At 45.1% G+C, this 20,706-nt stretch overlaps 1 protein-coding gene across 1 annotated transcript in view; it reads right to left on the bottom strand.

Moving 5' to 3' along the window:
* The window catches only part of LOC147905754 (uncharacterized), a 57,669-nt gene extending 39,090 nt beyond the window's left edge, over window positions 1-18,579 (bottom strand). The window contains exons 1-2 of the mRNA XM_087374424.1: window positions 18,253-18,579; window positions 1,959-2,203 (exon numbers count right to left, since the gene is read on the bottom strand). Coding sequence (XP_087230550.1) covers window positions 1,959-2,203; window positions 18,253-18,501 — 494 coding nt within the window. The 5' untranslated portion in view covers window positions 18,502-18,579. The remainder of the gene's footprint in view (window positions 1-1,958; window positions 2,204-18,252) is intronic.
* Window positions 18,580-20,706: the final 2,127 nt, after the last annotated feature.

Raw genomic sequence — 20,706 nt, 5'->3', positions numbered from 1 at the left:
CATGAGCCCGTTTGAGGCAATGTACGGATGCAAGGTGAAGATGCCTTCTTCAATTGCTAACATGGCTGTGAAAAATCAGCAAGCACGGAATGACTCGGAGAGGATGGATGCCCTTCTGCAGTTGGCAAAAAAGAATATGCAAGATGCCCAAGCCAAGCAGAAGAAATATGCAGATGAACACAGGAGATATTTGTCTTTCAAATAGGGAGATTATGTGCATTTGCGTCATCCGCAAGTTTGGAGAGGTAGCACATCACATGGAGCTACCCAGTACCTCCAAGATCCATGATGTTTTCCATGTGACTTTGCTGAAACCACATGTGGGACAGCGTGTCCATGTTCTTCCCGAGTTGCCACCTATGGATGAGGACAACCACATCCTCTATGTTCCAGAGCACATCGTGGGTTTCAGAGACCATGTGCTCCGCAACAAGGTCTACATGAAGTATCTTATCAAGTGGCGGGGACTCCCTGAGGATGGAAATTCATGGCAGGCAGAAAGCATTTCCAGGACCACCCCTATCTCCTACCGGGCTGATTAGTAGTTGCTGTTTGTTACACTCTTTTTGGACAGCCATGCTATAAAATTTTGAGGGCAAAATTCTATGGGAAGGGATGGCTGTAAAGAAGGGGAAAAAGGGGCAATTTAGAGGACCTTTAGAGGCCTCTTAGGTTAAGTCCCCATCCACCCCTATTTGGGTACCTTTTGATGTGACATCTAATCCTATCTACTCCCACATCCTTCCTCATACGTGCTGCCTACACTCTCTCTCCATCTCTCTTCCCCTCACTCTTCTCTCTCTCTTCCTCTCCCTCTATCCCTTTCCCTCATATCTCTCTCTCTCCTCTTTCCTCTCCCCTCTCCTCTTCCCCCCTTTCCTGCCATCTCTGGCGCTTCACCAATCCAGCCCAAGCCTCTTTCATTGCAACATGTACTTGGGCTTTGGTAGAAAAAATGTAGCAACTCACAACTATGAATTTGTGAGGTGGAAAGGTTCTACACCACCACATTGATCCAAGCCATAATTCTATATGCACTAGGACTCGCAAAATAACTTGAGAAGAGAGAAGTAGCGATTCATTATAGAGGGTTTGGGGGTCAAAGTACAAACAACTTACTCCATCCTACCATCTATGATCTAACCTTTAGAAGGGGAAGCGCCATGCCAATGTACTTGTTATCATGGCTCCTAAAAATAAATACAAAATAAACTCCCTCATACAACAAGGGAAGCAACAAGGGCAAATGATGCTACAACGTAGGAGTCAATGATGCATCAGATCTCCATGACAAGGAGGTAGCCATTGGAGAGTTGGTAATGCAAAAAATGTTGTTAGGTCATGAATACTCTTTAAGCATCCAATGATGATCACTTCTTGCAACTCTTGAGAAGTTCTTCAAAGGCTCATAGAGCCTCACTTAAGTTGTCATGCATGGCTCATGGTAGTCTAGTATTGCCTTTCATGACTCCTAGCCCTAGGCAGTGGACATTGATATGGCATGAGCCAAGCAAACATATGAGATCAACCACATGCTGAACCATGAGAGACAAGACTACCTCAAAGAGGACATCTCTGTCTTCAAGCGGCATCTATGTTTGATAATGAGAAATTCTTCAGAGCATAAGTTGGTTGCAATCAACCTAATTAGTCATAAGAGTTAGCGCTACCAAATTCGGCAATCCAAAGTGATACTAAATGTTGCAATGCTGCAAGTACAACCCATGCAAAGAGTCCAACCTCGCATGCTTCAAAAAGTACAAACTTGAGTCAGTATTGGTACATAGTGCTATTGTCCAAGCAACCAACCAAACCTTTGGTTAAGACTAGAGGATAATTATATTTTGCTAGTGTGTGCTATTCTCAGTGAAGCAATATTCTAAAAGTATAAAAAGTAGACCTTACATTTGATAGTAGAGACACCAAAATAACGTTGATGACATGTTTGAGGAGCATACCTTGGATTCAGCACATGGCGAATGTCATCCAAAGATGGATCATTTACTTCATATCCGTCTGGCAAGCAATAGACTTTCTCTGCAAGTAGATTAATGAAGACGTGATGGCCTGCCTCAAGGCTATGAGTGTAGGCATGAGAACTGCGACCCCTCCCTTGAAAGTACTTTCCGCAGACCAAGCATGCATAGACATTCAAGTTTGATAGGGACACAGAACAAAATTTCTCAAAGTCAAAATCCAACACCTGTAAAAAAGTCAACGGTTTGAAACATTAAAGTTTGTTCAAGCATTGATAATACTGAGCTATCAATTTACTTACATGCATTAAACCTTCATAACTTCAGAAAAATAACACACGTTTACACTACAAATTGCCAAAACTGAGGTATGAAGCAAAAGATCAGACAGAGAATGCAGGAAGGGGTGAGCAGGCAAGGGGAGGGGAGGATAAATGATCAGATCAAGAATGTCCTCAAAAGAACCAGCATGATACACAGTGATAAAAACATATCCTAGTTAAGGAAGCTTTAAAAACCATCCATTTTACTAATCCAATACAAGCCATATGCATAATAGTCAATAACAACATTGCCAAAAGAAAAAACATACCATACTAAACTAGTTTTCTCTAGTTCCATGTCTGCTGAGTGCTTCTTATGCCTCAATATTAGCTTTCAAATAGCTACCAATAGCTTTACTGGTTGATCAAAAAATTTGTAGAGAGAAAGCGGCTGCAAAGCAAGCATATATCAAGCTTGACTCTGATCATATGGTGTTGTGCTCACAGCAAGGCTGCAGCTAAGAAGCGCTTGAACCTATGCCCTCGACTTCAAGTATAACCTTAATGGAGAGGCAAGGGAGGAAGAGAGAGAGAGTGTTTGGAGGGAGGCAAAAGGGGGGGGGGGGGGGGGGGGGAGGACATAAAACAATTTGAAATTTTAGAAAAAAGTAAGCAAGTGGTTTATATTTAATGTCTTTTTCATTTTAAATCCATGTGCATTAAGATTTGTAGAAAGAATTACAATAAAAGTGAATCTAAGCAGTCTAGGCTTTAACTTCCTATGCACCTGACTAGAGCATGTTCTTATCAAAGGCATCATACAGTAAAATATGCAAGCCTTGTTTAAGAATAAAATTTTATGCCGCTCATGCACGATAGATACATAATTTCTAAGATTTTCACAATTTTTGTTTTTCAGCTTTTGCATATTTACTGTGATTTCCAAGCATATTGTTTTAGCCTTAATTGAAAATTTTGCTTAATAAATATATATCTAGATGGATCTAGGAACATGCCCAAACTCATTCTCTAAAAATACAACACATAGCAGTTTCAATCTCACAAAAGTCAATCATAAGACTGAAAACCATAAACTCCATCACACATAGCAGGGACTAGCTACTATGACATCCCCCACTGACGTCATCAGCCCAGCAGTGGGTGTAGACTATAGTATAAACATATGCTCTCACACATACAAATCCACACACCCACACATACTAGAGCATCCATTTATACAAAGGTCTTCGTACTGAGTTTCTGTCAACACTCCAGAGGTGAAGGGCAGACTCAGCTGTGACAAAGGCTAGCACTAAAGGAGAAGGCTAATCAAAAAAATTCCACATTCTCTTCATTCAAGCTACAACTGCTTGTGAAGACTACATGATTTTAGCATCCAAGCAAAAAAATGCTTAGACCATCTGATAGGGCAATGCACCATTCAAATAGAAAGAATTTATCGCAATATCAATAGGCCGCAACATGGACGAAAACTTCACAAGGTGAAATTTGCATATCCGCTAATACAGCGGAAGCACATATCTAGATGAATCCAGGAACATGCCCAAGCTCATCCTCTAAAAATACAACACAGTGTGCAGTTTCAATCTTGGGATAGTGCTTGATAAATGCGATTGAGATTCTTTGATTTTTAGACTTTACTTCATAGCAATGGGCATCATGTTGAAATCGGACTAGTCACCTCCCCACTTGTGAGCCCCCATATGAGGAGTGCATCGGGGGGGTGGACCATAGAATAGTAGTAATAGGCATAGGCCCATATGGGCAGCACGTGAGCTGTCATGTGGGCAGCAAAGAGAATATGGAAGTACCTGGCAAAGGAGATCCACCATGGAGGGCAGATCTAGATCCAGATGCTGTCCACACATGGAGAGGACAGAAATGCACTAGGAACCCTATGGGCAGGTTTGGGGCAAAGCTTAAAGGGTAGAACTGCCTTGGCCAATGGCTGGAAGCCATGTGGCCAAGCAAGGCCAATCAAAACAAGGAACTAAGCCCTAGGGGCTATTTATAGCCTCCCCAAGCCAGTCGGCTGGTAGGGGCAGGCTGAGTTGGCTAGGAAGAGGCTCATGGGTATGTCAAGTTGGCTGGGCCTTGAGCCCTATAAAGGAGGCCACATCACTTGGAACAGCAATCCAAGAGTAAGGAGGAGCAGCAAGAGGGCCATCCTTGGGCCTATACACCAGAGGTGAAGGTGACCTGCAGAGGGATGTAGACTTAGCTCAAGGAGCTGAGTTTCTAGACAGCAAGCTCGAAGGGATCCTTTGGACAAAGAATCTACATACGCTCACTGGAGCACGTGGGCTCAGAGATCTATAGGTGCCAGGCATACAGTAGGAGAATCTTTTGGTGATGTATCTTGTCCAGTTTGTGGACGGACGAAAACATATAAGAGTTGCTTCTATATTGTCTTTGAGCACAGTCTATTTGCTAGTCTGCACACATGAATGGTTGTGAAGTATACACACTTGATGAAGCTTGATTCCTTAGCGAAACACTTCCACGTGTAATTCTTGGGCTAATCTTTCAGTCTTCCGCTGCAGGATACCCTCTGGTGGGATTTCATTTTCTAAAATGGTATCAGATCTCTGACGGAAATTCTCAGAAGTGGAGCTTGAAGGCAAGGCCCTTTCTGATGGACAACCTTGATTCATTGCTCAGAGACATTAGCTTCGGTGTCTAAAGGATTGTACCCAAGAGCGAGGCTCGGTTCAGGCAGGCACCTAAGGATTGTCCCCAGGTGGGAGGCTCAAGTTCAAACAAGTGTGCAACACTCTTAAACCCTTTTTGTCGTATTTCATTCATTATCATGGCCAACAGATACCAAATCGCAAATTGTAGTGAGGCAGGCAAGCTCGAGGAGACCCAGTACCCATTGTGGGACATGAAGGTTCGGAGCCACTTAGTGTTCAGGGAGTCGTGGTGATCCTCAAAAACTTGTCCCCTTAAACATGTCCATTCTAATGATTACAAGGCTAATTGCATGAATGGGCTAATGCTTTAAAGATGGTCTTCAAAAAAGTGGATTCCACAGGTATGAAAGAGCCATCTCGTGTCCATGTTCAATAAACTAGATGGTACACCTCCTCCAATCTATCTTGAGATTTGACATCCTATCCCAACAAATGTCTAGCTTTTGTAGATTTCAAAAAAGAAATTCCACTCTTTGTAAGCTTGGTGGCCTCAGAGATTTTATGTCCCGAGTAATTGCCTCCCTCCCCTACCACCATCTTCATACTATATATGTGATTGTTAAAGATCATGGGGACCTTTAATCTCCATGCTAGTTTCCTACTTTCACATGAATCAAAATAATATTGAAGCATGGATTTAGATAACACACACCAAATTACCCACGACCTAGCATTTGTCCTAATGAGGTCACCCTGTCGAAAGGCAAATTACAACATTTGCAACTACGATATTAGTGTTCCTCAAGGACAGAAATTTCAATGGTTGAGATCTGAAAATTACATGGCATCTCATTCTTGAAAAAAAAAATTGCATGGCATCTCAAACAACTGTGATCTAATATAATAAGCCTCTTTCATAATTGCAATTCCGAACCCGTGCTTTCTGTCATTCTTGTGTTGTATATGCTACTCATCTTGAAACAGTAAATCCAAAATTCCACTTTAAAATGGAGAAAAATCAATCAAAGCTGCAATTCTCAGAATTCCCAAAGCATTGCAACATCACATGTTTCTTGGAATAAAGATAGATTCAGAACCAATGATTAGCCTTGGAGTTAGTACAAATCACAAATATTATGTAACAAAATTCCAAGTCAGTCATGCCTCATCTAATCCACCTGGATGAAGCTTGCTATGTTATCAACAAGCACAACTGTCGACATTGTTAGCACTTAGCCTTGGTATGAGCCTTGTAGGTCAGGTCAACTCTATGAGTTGACTTCTCTGGTCAACCATATGGTTGACTTGGGGGCCATATAGGCCACCCTTTGTATTTTCCTCTTATCCATTTGAGCAGTACTACATTTTGCTCCAGCTTGTTGTTTGCTTCCTACACCCAACACTGGTATCAGAGTAGGTTCTCTTGCTTCTACCTGCCTTCCCTCATGCTCTCCCATTGCTCATACCTGCCATTTTGCTCCAACTCAGTCCGGTGCCTCATTTCATCGCTAGAAACCTGTTTTTTGAGCTTAAAAACAGTCCAGCAACTGCTTTTTAACTTTTTGAGGTCCGATTTCAACGTTTTCTGAAATTTCTGAGCTGTCCGCATACAAACGACCCTGTCCCGCACCATCTCGACGGATGCCCGTATAGTTGTACGGGCATCCATACGGCCGTACAAACCTGTGCGGACAGGTACGCGAAACTGTCTAGAATCCATACGACTTGTCAAAAGTTGATTTCGAGCATTTTTGAACAATTTTGGGAGGTTTTGTGCTCATATATGGACTCTTTTCAGTCATTCGGGCCTTCCTCCAGGTGCTCCAACCTGCTCTAGCACCATTTGGCTGGGATTCTCTCCCTCTTGACTCAGATCTGCCTGGTACAGTTGGATTTGAAGCTTTTCACCCTCTTGTATACATTGCAGTGACATTGAGGTGATTTTGAGATTTTGCAATGACATTTGCCCCTTTTGGTCACATTTTGGGGCTTTTGCCCTATTGTAACTTCATTTCCACTCTGACACCGGGGATTTTGGATCTATTGCTGATAGATTGCGGGATATTTTTAGATTTGCAGGTTATTTTGTCACATTTGCTTTATTTTAGCAAAATTTGGGGCTTTTGGTCATTTGCCCCAAATTTGACAGTTTTGCCCTTCCAGATTGGGGGTTTTGTCAATTTTGTTGCAGTGACATTGGCTTGGTACAGCCAATTTTCGGCATTTGGTAGACATTGGCATGCAAGAACATTGACATTGTTTTGGAATTGCAGCACATTGAATAACATTTGCAACTTGCAGCACAATTTGGGGCGTTTCCCAATTTGCCCTCTTTTTGGCATATTTGCCCTCTCAGATTTTGGGGCTTTTGCCAGATTGGTTGTCCATTGCAATGACATTTGCTTTATTCACCTCAATTTGGGAATATTATGCATTTGCCCCTTGATTTGGGCTGCTTGTCTTGTCAGATTTGAGGCACGCAGCCTCCATCTTGGACATTTACAGCTCAATTGATCATTGGATACATTTGCAGACATTTGCCCCTTGTTTTGGGCTGATATTTTTGCAAGACAGGTATCTTTGGCAAGGGTGACCGGACAGATATTGTTTTGCAGGTCATATTTTTCGGGACAGCGCGTGCATTTAGCTCATTGTTTGAGCAATCAATTTTTGGTTTGTCACTTCTTGACATTTGCTGTCATTTTTGAACAGCCAGCTCATTTTGCAATGAAAGCCTTGAGACTACTCTTGAGCGCACATTTTTCCTTCAGAGATTTATTTTTGCCATTGGAGGCAACCAATGGATGGGTATGTTCTCAGCTGAGGACAAGCGCGATGGACCCAGTTATCCCATGTGGTCATACATGGTGAAACATTTGCTGGTTGCCAAAAAATTTTGGGGTATTGTCTCAAGATCGGATCTTCGACCTTCCTCTGTGGCATCCACTTCTGCTATTGCTATAGCTGGTGCAACTACTACAGCCACTTCTCGATCTACTACCACCGCTGGTGCAGCTGTTACAGCCACCTCTGGATCTACTACTACTCCAGCCACACCACCTACACCGGAACAGGCCAGATGGAATGGTAGAGATGCCCAAGCACATTCTTGTTGGAAAGGTCACCTCCCCATCTGTAAGCCCCCAAATGAGGAGTGCGTGGGGGAGGGAGACCTAGGGCAGGATGTGCCCAAGAGAGAAGAAAGAGAGAGGGGGCTGCCACATGGGCAGCACCTCACAAGAGAAGAAGGCTGCAAAGGGCGGAACCTGTGGAAGGAGCAGAAGGCGGGGACAGCAAGCCCTAGATCTGACCTGGCAGGGCGCGATGACATCAGCAGTGTACGGCGCAGGACACGTGGCTGGGAAGAGGGCCTGGCAGAGGCACAGATATGGCAGGATGTGCAGGCCCAGATATGCAGCAGGAAATGTGGCTGTCAGTGGGCAGGAGGCAGGCCTTTTATAGGCTGGATACCTGCCTTGAATGGAGGGCCAAAGGACCCTGAAAATTTAGGGCAAAAGCCCTGGGGTGTGTGCCCTTTTAGGGCTGGACCAGCCACAGACTGGTCAGCCAGTCTGGTCAGCCAGTCTGTAACAGGCTGGTCGGTTTTTTGCCAGCCCCCTTGGGGCCTATAAAAGGAGAGGCCCTGGGCCTCATTTCACATCACTTGGTGCGGCAGTTCAGGGAGCAGCAGATCAGCCACTTGTGGGTCTCTATCCAGAAGGTGACAAGAGAGCTGTAGAGCTGCAGACCTAGCTCAGAGTGCTGCCCACCTAGGCTGGTGCAAAGACAGCAAGGTGGAAGGGATCTGGACGGAAAGTCTACAGAAGCTCGAGGTGGAGCACGCGGACTCGAGTCTAGAGATAGCCAGCAGAGAGGAGAAGGACCTTGTCGTAAGATCAGAGGACCACACTATTGGTGGGACTCTGGATCTGTCTCTTTTGTATTGTGCCCATAGTTGTGGACGAAAATATATATTTTGGTGGTTTCTCTATCTGGTTGGTTCATTGTCTATTGATGAGTTTGCACACCTATTGTATGCACATAAAGAAAGAAGTTTGTGATTCCGCACCCACACCGCACACTGTGTGAGCTCCTGGGCATTACTATAAATCTTCCACTGCGTGTACCCTCTGTTGGGTATTTTCTAACATGGTATCAGAGCCCAAGTAGGAGGCTCACAGGTGTGGGAGCCTGAAGGCAGGGACCTTGCTGAAGGACGACCCTGATTCAGAAGCTCTAGGGAATCGACTTCCACGACTGGAGGATTGTGCCCTTGCGATAAGGAGGGTGACTCACGTTCAGTCAGGTGCGTTCAGAGCTCTGGTTTACTGAAATTGAGTTTGGTTGACTTTGCTGTGTGGTATAAACAGCAGAGATGTCGACCTCTACAGCCTCTTCAGCCCCTACTTTCCCTTCCTCCTCCCCCAGTTTTCTCTCTTTCACTATCCCTAATTTTGGGAGTCTGGGAACCCGGACAGGACTAATTTTCCGATCTGGAAAGTGAAGATCCGGAGTCATTTAGTGGCTCATAAGTTGTGGAAGCTGACCACGGGAGAGGAGTTGAAGCCGGAGGACATGGTGGACAGTAAAGGGGAGGTACTCATGGCAGTAGGCAGAGAGGAGCTTGAAGCTTGGGAAGAAAGAGATGCCCATGCCCTGGCAATAATCATAGGGACTACAGCGGACTCCGTTCTTCCGCATATCCAACTGGCCGAGACGTCAGTAGAGGCGTGGGCCACCCTGAAAGATCTGTACGAGACAGACAATACCTCCCAGATCGTGCTTCTTCAGCATCAACTCTACAATCTTGATATGGAAGAAGGAGATACGGTACATGGCCATTTGATGAAGGTCAAGGTGGTGAGGGATCAGCTAGCAGCAATTGGTCAGAAGACAGACTCATGCCATTTGGCCTTGATGGTACTGAGGAGACTGCCTCGGAGTTTCAAGAGCTTTGTTACAACTGTGACAGCAGGACAGAGGACCAAACCTCTGACGTTTGAGGAGTTGTGTCCATTACTGCTACAGGAGGAAGCTCGGGAGAAGCTCTACAGCGAGGACAAAGACGACAAGGCGATGCTGGTGAAGGATTCCGCTGGCAAAGAAAAGGGCAAGCCTAACGGTGGCAAGTCCAATAAAGACGACTCTGACAACGAGGGGACTTCGAAGAGAAAGCACAAGAAGAAGTGTTTCTATTGTGATACGCCCGGACATTTTGCAAAGGACTGCAGAAAGAAAAAGGCGGATCTGAAAAACAAAAAGGAGTCTGACTCAGATTCAGAGGGAAAGGCCAAAGCAAATGTGGTAATCGAAGAGTTGTTCCTCGTGACATCACCGAGTGTTACCGAGGTCAGATATGTTGATCCAGAAATCATAGTCTGACATAGAGATGTGGGTCGACGAGGAGTCAGATGCTTTTGTGAAGGTGAAGGACAGCATGGAGCGCTTGGTACCTTCCAGGTGTGTGGCTGTTGACACTGACACGAGGGTGGATTCCATGGAAGGCCTGGGGTCTCATGGTCAGATGGATGCTGGAGTTCAGAAGGGGACAGTACAGGATTACACAAGCGCTTGGTGGGTGCCTCAATGAAAGTTTGCTTTCAGAGCGAACATTCAGGCAGTACAACAGTCTGGTATGTATTTGATATTCTGCATTTGAGCCTTTATAGCATGCTATGGAGAGACTCTGCTCTTCATTTGTCTCAGGTGATAAGAGATTGGAAGGAATTGGCCTTCTTCGAAGGCAGAAGGGGAAGTATTGGTGCTTCTTCAAATCTTGGACGCAAATTGCTAGAAGGTGATGGACAAAGAGTACTGAAGCCAGAAGAGTACCTGCTTGAGAACTCAGCGAGAGTTCATGGTCCAGGTTATCTGGAAATATTCATTGGTTGCAGACCTTGCCAAAGGAAGGACGGGTTGGAACAGACCCTCAGAGCATGGTACCTGGAAGACTCCAGGTTGTTCACTCATTATGAGGGGGACCACTGGAAGATCGTGACAACTGGATTGCTCGAGTTCAGAGGCGGGAACGTGACTGAAGGAGGTGGTACCAGGAGGTGCTACCAAAGATGGACCTGTGTACCAAGATGGTGTGTGGAAGCGGAACCGGACCTGGTGGAGCAGGAGCCACTAGATGAAAAGCCAAGAAAAGATTTCGACATCGAAGAGTTCCAGAGGACTACGACCAGGGAGTTACTGGAGCATCGTCATCGACGTGTTGGCATTGGGCTGAGATGTGTCGGTGAGAGGGGGTGTTGGAAAGGTCACCTCCCCATCTGTAAGCCCCCAAATGAGGAGTGCGTGGGGGAGGGAGACCTAGGGCAGGATGTGCCCAAGAGAGAAAAAAGAGAGAGGGGGCTGCCACATGGGCAGCACCTCACAAGAGAAGAAGGCTGCAAAGGGCGGAACCTGTGGAAGGAGCAGAAGGCGGGGACAGCAAGCCCTAGATCTGACCTGGCAGGGCGCGATGACATCAGAAGTGTACGGCGCAGGACACGTGGCTGGGAAGAGGGCCTGGCAGAGGCACAAATATGGCAGGATGTGCAGGCCCAGATATGCAGCAGGAAATGTGGCTGTCAGTAGGCAGGAGGCAGGCCTTTTATAGGCTGGATACCTGCCTTGAATGGAGGGCCAAAGGACCCTGAAAGTTTGGGGCAAAAGCCCTGGGGTGTGTGCCCTTTTACGGCTGGACCAGCCACAGACTGGTCGGCCAGTCTGGTCGGCCAGTCTGTAACAGGCTGGTCGGTTTTTTGCCAGCCCCCTTGGGGCCTATGAAAGGAGAGGCCCTAGGCCTCATTTCACATCACTTGGTGCAGCAGTTCAGGGAGCAGCAGGAGCAGCAGATCAGCCACTTGTGGGTCTCTATCCAGAAGGTGACAAGAGAGCTGTAGAGCTGCAGACCTAGCTCAGAGTGCTGCCCACCTAGGCTGGTGCAAAGACAGCAAGGTGGAAGGGATCTGGACGGAAAGTCTACAGAGGTGGAGCACGCAGACTCGAGTCTAGAGATAGCCAGCAGATAGGAGAAGGACCTTGTGGTAAGATCAGAGGACCACACCATTGGTGGGACTCTGGATCTGTCTCTTTTGTATTGTGTCCATAGTTGTGGACGGAAATATATATTTTGGTGGTTTCTCTATCTGGTTGGTTCATTGTCTATTGATGAGTCTGCACACCTATTGTATGCACATAAAGAAAGAAGTTTGTGATTCCACACCCACACTGCACACTGTGTGAGCTCCTCGGCATTACTATAAGTCTTCCGCTGCGTGTACCCTCTGTTGGGTAATTTTCTAACAATTCTATCATTGCTTTTTCAGTCAAGAGACATATCATTCCTCACATTTGGTCTTGCAAAACATCAAAGTCTGCGTGGGACATCTTGGCTCACCTTTACCAGGTTCGCAATGAGGCAGGTGTTGCTTTCTTACGCAAGCAATTGGAGAATGTCAAAATGGAAGAGGGGGACAGCATGGATGCATATCACAAAAATCAAGGATTCTCAAGAGCAGCTCATCAATGTGGATGAAATTATTTCAGATGCTCAGGTAGTGTTCACGACACTCAATGAACTTCCCGAGTCCTACCAAGGGTTTGCTACTACATTGAGGTTGGTTGCCATGGGCAATCCCAACACTTATAGTTTCGACCAGCTTGTTTCCCTTCTACTGCTGCTTCTCAAATTGCAATCAGGCTTTTGTTGCTAATCACAAAAATAAGGGAAAGAACAGGCAAAATTACAGCAAACCCACGCCTTCTAGAGGCTCATCTACTGCTGGACACTCATCTAATTCTGCCCGGTCTGATGCAAAGAAGAAAAACAGCAAACATTGTAATTACTGCCAAAAGCCAAGACATGATATTCCTCAATGTTGAAAGCGCATCGCTTCTGAAAAGAAAAAGCAGCAAAAGAGACTTGCTGTCACTACTACTGCTGCTGCCCCAGATCATGGTCATGAGGTTGCAAACATTGCTCACCATGAGTGGGCTTTCATGATGACATGCCAGTACCATTTAGAGAAGCATGCTATAGCCTTGTTTGTCTTAGATTCTAAGTCAGATTGGTGCTTCAACAGTGGTGGTGCTTCTAAGCACATCACTTCTTGCATATCACTCTTTCACACATTGGGGGATGCTCCACATGGTGGTACAGTGACATGTGCCAACAATGCATTATATCCCGTGAAAGGGATTGGCCAAATCAAGGTCACTTCAGTTTCATGCAATACGATCACGCTCATGGGCGTTTTGTTTGTCCCAGGTATCAAAAAGAACCTCATCTCCATTGCAGCCATATCCTTGAATGGCTTTCGGGTTCTCTTTGATGGTTATCGATGTGCCGTGTATGACAACCGGTACGATGACATCATAGTACTTACTGGGTCACTTTCTTCTGGGCTATATCATCTTGATGTTTATGAAAAACAGCCTGCTATAGAGGCAAATTTGGTGGCTAAATCTGTAATTTCAGATTCCCACTTATGGCATGCGAGGTTGGGTCACCTCAACTACAAAAGCTTGGTTAAAATGCATTCACAAAACATGGTGGTTGCTCTCCCACCCATGCATGCATCAGTTAAACATGTTTGTGAGGGATGCTTGTTGGGGAAAATGCACTATTTCTCATTTCCAAAGGATAGGACAGTTGGTGCATCCAGGAAGCTTCACCTTGTGCATAGTGATGTGTGCGGGCCGATGCGGATAGTATCTCTTGGGGGCTACCTTTACTTTTCTACCTTTGTGGATGACTACACCAGATTTGCTTGGATATATGGCATGAAGGCCAAATCTGATGTGTTCCCATGCTTCAGACATTGGCTTGCCATGGCTGAAAATGAATCAGGGAACAAGCTCCTTACTCTACGCACTGACAAGGGGGGAATAGTACATGTCCCATGAATTCTTTAATTTTTTGGCAGCTTGGGGTATTATTCATCAATGTACGGTGCCTTATACTCCGCAGCAGAACGGGCTGGCTAAGAGGGAAAATCGGTCAAAGATGGAAATGGGTAGGTGCATGCTCAAAGGAAAGTATTTGCCAAATAAGTTTTGGTTGGATGCTATCATGTGCTCCACCTATGTGCTCAATCGAGCACCCACAAAGGCATTGAAGACTATCACACCTTATGAGGCATGGCACGATTTCAAACCTGAAATTTCTCATATGCAGGTTTTCAGGTCATTGGCTCATGTGCCATCTCAGCTGAGGCACAAGCTTGAAGACAAAGCTGTAAAGTGCATATTCATTGGTTATAGCGCACAGAGCAAGGGATACAGGTTGTATCAGCCCAGCACAGGCAAGGTCATTGTCAATAGGGATGTTGTATTCGCTGAAAATGTGCCTTTACCTTTGCTGGAATGCAAAAAACAGCCTACTGTTGATTCCTTAGATGTCTTTGATACATTGTTGCCTCTCTTTCAGTCGCCCATAGATCCAAAGCAGCCAGTGCAGTGTGTTTTGCCATACACTTCTACCAGTGCACATCATCCTCCAATAGTTCCTGCTCAGCTTGATATGCCTTTAGTTGATGATCATGCTATTGAGCAGGCAGTTGCACAGGAGAGTGCTGTCATACAACAGCAAAAATCAGTCCCGAGATGGCTTTTGGACACACTCAGGGACAGCAAACAAGCTGAGCCTTTGCCAGCCTGCACTAGTGGTGCGCATAAACAGATGCACGGCAACTATTTGGATGTAGCTTTGGTTGCTACTGCTTGCAATGAGGAAACTTTATGTCAGGAGGATGCCTTTGTCAGCACGGAATGGATGGATGCCATGAAGGCTGAGCTTGAATCCATTCATGCCAACAACACTTGGGAGTTGTGTTACTTGCCAACAGGCAAGCGAGCCATTGGCACAAAGTGGGTCTACAAGGTGAAAAGGAAAGCTGATGGCAGTGTTGACCGCCTCAAAGCCCGCTTGGTTGCAAAGGGATATGCACAGTAGCACGGCATTGACTTTGAGGAGACCTTTGCTCCCACCTCACGCATTACTACTATCAGGTGTGTTATTGCTATGGCATCTCATCGACATTGGGAGGTTCATCAGCTGGACATCAAGACTGCCTTTCTTCATGGTGATCTTCAGGAAGAGGTCTATGTCACTCAGCCACCTGGTTTTGAACAATTAGGTTCTGAAAATATGGTTTGCCAGCTTAGAAAAGCCCTCTATGGCTTGAAGCAGGCACCCCAGGCATGGTATGTGAAGATACATGCATTTTTGACAGCCCGTGGCTTTCAGGATAGCCCAACAGAGGCCACTCTTTATGTCCGAAAGAGTGCATCAGAATTTCTAATTCTGATTTTATATGTGGATGACATGCATATCACTGGGCCAGATATGGAACAAATTGCAGATTTCAAGGCTGATTTACAGCAGTCTTTTACCATGACAGATATGGGCCGGTTGCACTATTATTTGGGCATACAGTTTGCATATGTTGAGGGGGATATAATGATAAGTCAGTCCAAGTATATTGGACAGCTCCTTGATCGCTTCTAGTTCGACGATTCAGCATATGGATAGACATTGTACACACCTTGATGCCTATATGGTCTAGGATGCAGGGATCTTCCAAGTCGTTTTCGACAAAGAGGAGGTTTTTTCGCAGGGAATGGATGGACACTTGGCATTTTCAGCTTTTTCAGTTTTGCATGGTCCTTCAATGCCATGTTTTTTTCATGCTTTCCAGATTCCAGATCACCTTTCCTGATCACCATTCCAAAAGGTGCTGAAAGCTTGCACAATAGAACTCCTCTTTTCATACGAAAGGTTTTCACCATCATCGTCAATGTCAGCGTAGTCACGTCAGCATAGGCCTCATCGTCAGTGTTTGTCACGTCAGCGTAGCTCTCGTCGTCAACGTCAACGTAGCCGTCAACCGTCATTGTCACCATCAACGTAGCCCATCCCATAGCGTAGTGTATCCCACTGTAGCCTCTTAGTCAACATACCCTCATCGTAAGCGTAGCCTCGTCGTCAGCTTCAGCATAGCCCTCAGCGTATCCCATATCGTATTTCAGCAACAAGCAGCTCCGGTCAGCGCTCTTAGCTCCCGCCTAGCCTCTCAACACTCTACCTAGCCTTTGGCAATCCACCTAACAATTCGACAGAGCAGCGCCAGTAGCAGCGAACTAGCCCTGAACTGGGCTGAAATCCCTAGCCCAACTCGTGGGTTAGTTAGCTTGGGATCCTACAGATATGGCCAGTATGGAGTGGCCTAGCCTCTCCTCAAAATCCAAATCCCCACCCCCCCTCTATACAGCAGTGACTCCACCTAATACAGTGCTCCACAGTTGCAGCTAAGATGCCTTCCCCATATGCACATACATATTGTAAAGGAGGTTTAAATCAGCCTATCATTGGTCACCATGAGCAAATGTTTTATTTACAACAGGAGGTTCGTGACTTAAAGATGCAATTGGCAGCTGTGACAGCTAAACTTCAGTTTTTCGAAGGGCCTGGCAAGCAAGCAATCATAGATGAAGTTGTGAAGGCATGTAAGGCTTCCCTACCCACTCCTCAACTAGTCTCCACAGGTTGAAGACTTCATTCACACTAAAGTACAAACAATCAAGAAGGAAGTTAGTGTGGAAGTTGAGACAAAAGCAAGTAGAACTAACATTAAAGAAGAGATTAAGAAGCATGAAGCCAAATGTGAAAAACGCATTGAAGATTCGGATAGGAGGACTTCCTGAAAATTGGTACAAGGATGACGACTCTTTTAGTGAAACCTTAGCACCGGTCAAAGCATCCATGCCCAACATTGAATGGAAGGATGATGATGATGATGATGATGATGATGAGGTAGCAACTAACATCAAACATTCCAAAGGATATGCTATCATCACTCTCAAGACACGTAAACTCCGAACCAAGATTCTCTGCCAATCACATAAGCTGAAAGGGACAAAGGTATGGATAGCAGAGGAGCTCACACGAGCTCAACTGAAGAACAAAGCGACTGAATTAGCCAAGGTTAAATGGGCAGTCTACCGTGACGGCATGGCAATTATCAAAGAATTCAAATCCAAACCAAAAGACTCTCAGTCAAACTGATGTATGGCTGAAAAACGCTTTATTAGATGTAGCTACTCTAAATAAATAGAGCTGCTTTTGTAGTCTATGGGGAGCTGCCATGTGACCTCCCTAAGCTGATGTGTTAGTTGGTTTTGTGCTGTCCCATAGACCTGTTGGTCTCCCGTGGACATTAATAGACTTTCTTTCTTTCTCACACACACACATATAACACTTTCATCCGAACTTCAAAAAAGATGGAACACCCTCTCCAAAAGGAAAAGCATCAATTAAACCTGAAAACTCATGCCTGAGATCACGATTCAATATCAAAGTGACCATCAGTGTTTCCATTGTCTGAGAATGCCTGCTAAAATGTGGTTTCCAGCCTAGCCAAATATTCTACACTCTAAACCAGTTTAATCTCAAAATCACAGTTAACAGAGCTCACAGCCTTACGATACTAACCCCATGGTTCACTGTTGGCTGCCGACGATCTAATAGACTAACACCCTAACTGTATTTACAGCTAAGGAAGTTGTTACAGCTCTGTTTACGCCCACCATGCTAACCCCATGGTTCACTCCCTCATTTTATTTACAGCTGCAAAAGTTATTCTCAAGTAAGAGCAATGCAATGGCTCCGATGTCTGCAGAAGCATGCCTATCCAGAGAACTTAGGTCCTTATTCAAAAACCATAGATTCATCTCATCATCACGTCTTTTAGTTCCGGTCTCTCACGACAATACAACACAGAGCTCTCCTTTTGTTGTTCCATTGCTCAATGCAATTTAGAGAAAGAGCATCAATAAGCTGAAGAAAGCAAGCAAGAACTATACGACTGATGAGGCACAAAGATATATGGTTTCCCAAAATTCTACAGATTGATTTCCACGAAAAATAACTATATGCACAAGCATGTGTCAATTATATAAGTTGCTGACAAACTATTTAATTGTTTTATCTAAACACAAAGTGTCTGCAAGGAGAGTTTAAGTTCTGCATACACGAGCGGACAGCAACATAAGAAGACTTCAACTCCTGAGTTGCCATTGAGTTCGCAAGAAAAGCTTCATGACGTGGAACGAGTTATTGATATTACTAACAAGCTTGCCCTGGGCTGTTGATGGTAATGGCTTTCGGGAGGAAGAGGTAGGAACAACTAGCGAAAAATATAAGGGGTTATATCAAGCGCAAAATGGATTGGGGCAGATATACTCAATACAAAGCAAAATAAAGCTTCTTTAGGGCAACCTGGACCATCACTATCTACAACCTGTTGAACTCGAATTGTGACATTCTACCGCTTCTAAGTTACTTGCTCTAATGCCACAAAGAGAGAATACCTGTCGGTTTACAGTGTCCAGGTATGGACAGTCACGGCGGACCTCTGTATCTCTACGGCGAACTCCTTTTGACTTAAGATCGTCCGAGCGTTCATTGTCACCATTTTTATCATCCTCGTCTTCGACGTCTGCGTAAGCAAAATGAGGTAGGGGGCCAGCCGAAGCAGGGGGGGTACCAACAGAACCATTGGCATCACCATTCTGAAGCGACTGGTAATCGACGAGATCTTCCTCTCTAGGCCGCTTCATGTAGAAAAATTGGGTGTGTGCAGCAGACACCTTATGCTTTGAAGATTTTCTCACTATGAATCATCGACGAGAAGACAATGTTCTTGTACAAAGTGAACGACCACGTGTGAGTCATGGAATTTGGAGAGTTTCCTGACCCCAAGGGCCATGCATGGGTCATACACATGCCAATTCCCACCCTATGGGCTCCACTTCCTGAGTCATGGAATTTGGAGAGTTTCCTACCCCAAGGGCCATGGGTCATACACATGCCAATTCGTGGCCACCCTAAGGGCTCCACTTTCGAGTCCCAAAGCTTTCCTCTCGAGTCCGTCAAAGGTGCTTGGAAGACCTCGGGCAGGGGTTAATTTTCTTTTGCACCCTCAATCTCACCACCCCCACTTGTGGCAATCACCACCACACATCATCATCGCCATTCTGCGTCAGCACCACTCCCCTCATGTGCCACGGTTTGACCGCTGCGAAACCCGTCATCGATCTAGTAAGGTGTGGTAGATTTTCATTAGGTTAGTACATTTTGGATCCTAATAAGCGAACAATGGAGATTATTCCTCCACTAACGCTACGTACAGGGGAACAGCCTCTTATGAGTCAGAAATTTGGAGAGTTTTCTGACTTGAAGGAATACAAAATGTGGGGGAGGGTTTCCCCTCGGATACTATGCATCGCTTGAAAGCCATGCACATTGAAATTAGGCATACATGGCTAGTCTATGTCCAACAACATTCCAAAAAAACTTATTAAATGGTCACACTAACTACTCTTACTCAGTTTTTCATTCCCCATTCCCCCTCAGTCTTCTTCAAATTCCCCCTCTAATTTTAGATATTTTTAACATGGGTTGTTACTTTTTTTTCTTTCCCTCCTCACTCCTAATATTATTCAAACCCCCCCTCCATTTTTTCTATAATCCTAACTTATTTATCTATTCCTTTATGTTCATAATCTATCTATCCCCCTTAACCCCCTTCCCACCGACTACTTCTTTAGGCTTTAAAACTAACTCTTTTCCAAATTCTTCCCCCTCATTTCCTTTAAATTACCTTCAAAATTCCCCCTCTTTGTTACGTCAACTATAATACCGTGACCGCAATATAAGGCAAGAAGCCAAAGGGCTTGGTAGCACTTGCATTCGTAGGGCCTAAAGGGCTTGGGTCTAGGGCCATGCCTAGCCCTAGGCATTTATGAGGTGGTGCATAAGGAGTCCTAGAGAGGGCTAAAAAGAGAGGAGTCCCTTGTGGGACATGTGGCACCAAAGCTAGAAGCCAAGTGGTGAGTGCTAGCAAGGGGGAAGATTCTGGAAGGAGAGCTCCACATGGAAAGTGGGAGAAGAAGGGAACTGAAGGGGAGTTCATGATGGAGAAGAGAGGAGCTCACAGAATTTATGGTTGAGAGGAAACTTGAAGGAAGCCCTCTATGTTCAAGGGGATGTATCATTGGTATCAAAGCCTGTAGATCATCAAAGTTTGTGGATGATGGTAGATGTTTTGGAGGGTCGATGATTGGATCCATTTCGTGCACAAACAAGCAACAACACACTGTGTTCAGCCTTATTCGGAGGGAGATGATAGCTGCATGATAGCAGCGAGCTTGCAGTAGTGACTGAGTTAAGCAGTCCTTACCATTTTGCCTACGCTGTTATAACGAAATAATGATGCCTACTAAATTTTGAGCACCACATGATGCGATGTGAAGTCATGTAACAATGGGACATGCTTAGTAGTTGGAGTTTCATGTGCACAGCAATTGTGACTGTACGCGCAAAGATTTTCACTGGTGACCGTGCATGGATTTTCTCCTCAAGGGTCAAGGCTCCAGAGATCTTTTGGAAGTAATTTGCTAAAATCTATTGATGCCATCCATCCAACGAAACACCAAATTATAGCATAATTTCTTGATGTTATGAGGCTGTCAGGGAGGCATTAGCTCCATCAGGGTGATGATTCCCTTGACCTGCATAGAGAGTCACAGAGAATTGAAAGAGAGCTTGCTGTTTCAAAGGTTGCGTGCCATTTTGCTAATTTGTTGTTTCAAAGTTTCTCCAAAGCTCTCATAAAAGTATAGAGCCACGTCATACAAAGGTTGAAAAAACCTTTGGGAAAAAAGCCATGTCACCTTTTCCTTCATACCCCTCTCTCCTTAAGGCTTTTTCCTTCTCTCTTTCCAAAGGTTTTAGAGTCCTTTTTTTCCTCCCTCTTTCTCCCA

This window comes from Dipteris shenzhenensis, chromosome 1 (assembly GCF_047967505.1).
Source record: "Dipteris shenzhenensis isolate YYH24624 ecotype China chromosome 1, Dip_SZ_1.0, whole genome shotgun sequence".
NCBI classification, from domain to species: domain Eukaryota; kingdom Viridiplantae; phylum Streptophyta; class Polypodiopsida; order Gleicheniales; family Dipteridaceae; genus Dipteris; species Dipteris shenzhenensis.
Note: the sequence above shows the minus strand (reverse complement) of the source record. Positions and strands in the feature narration are given on the sequence as shown.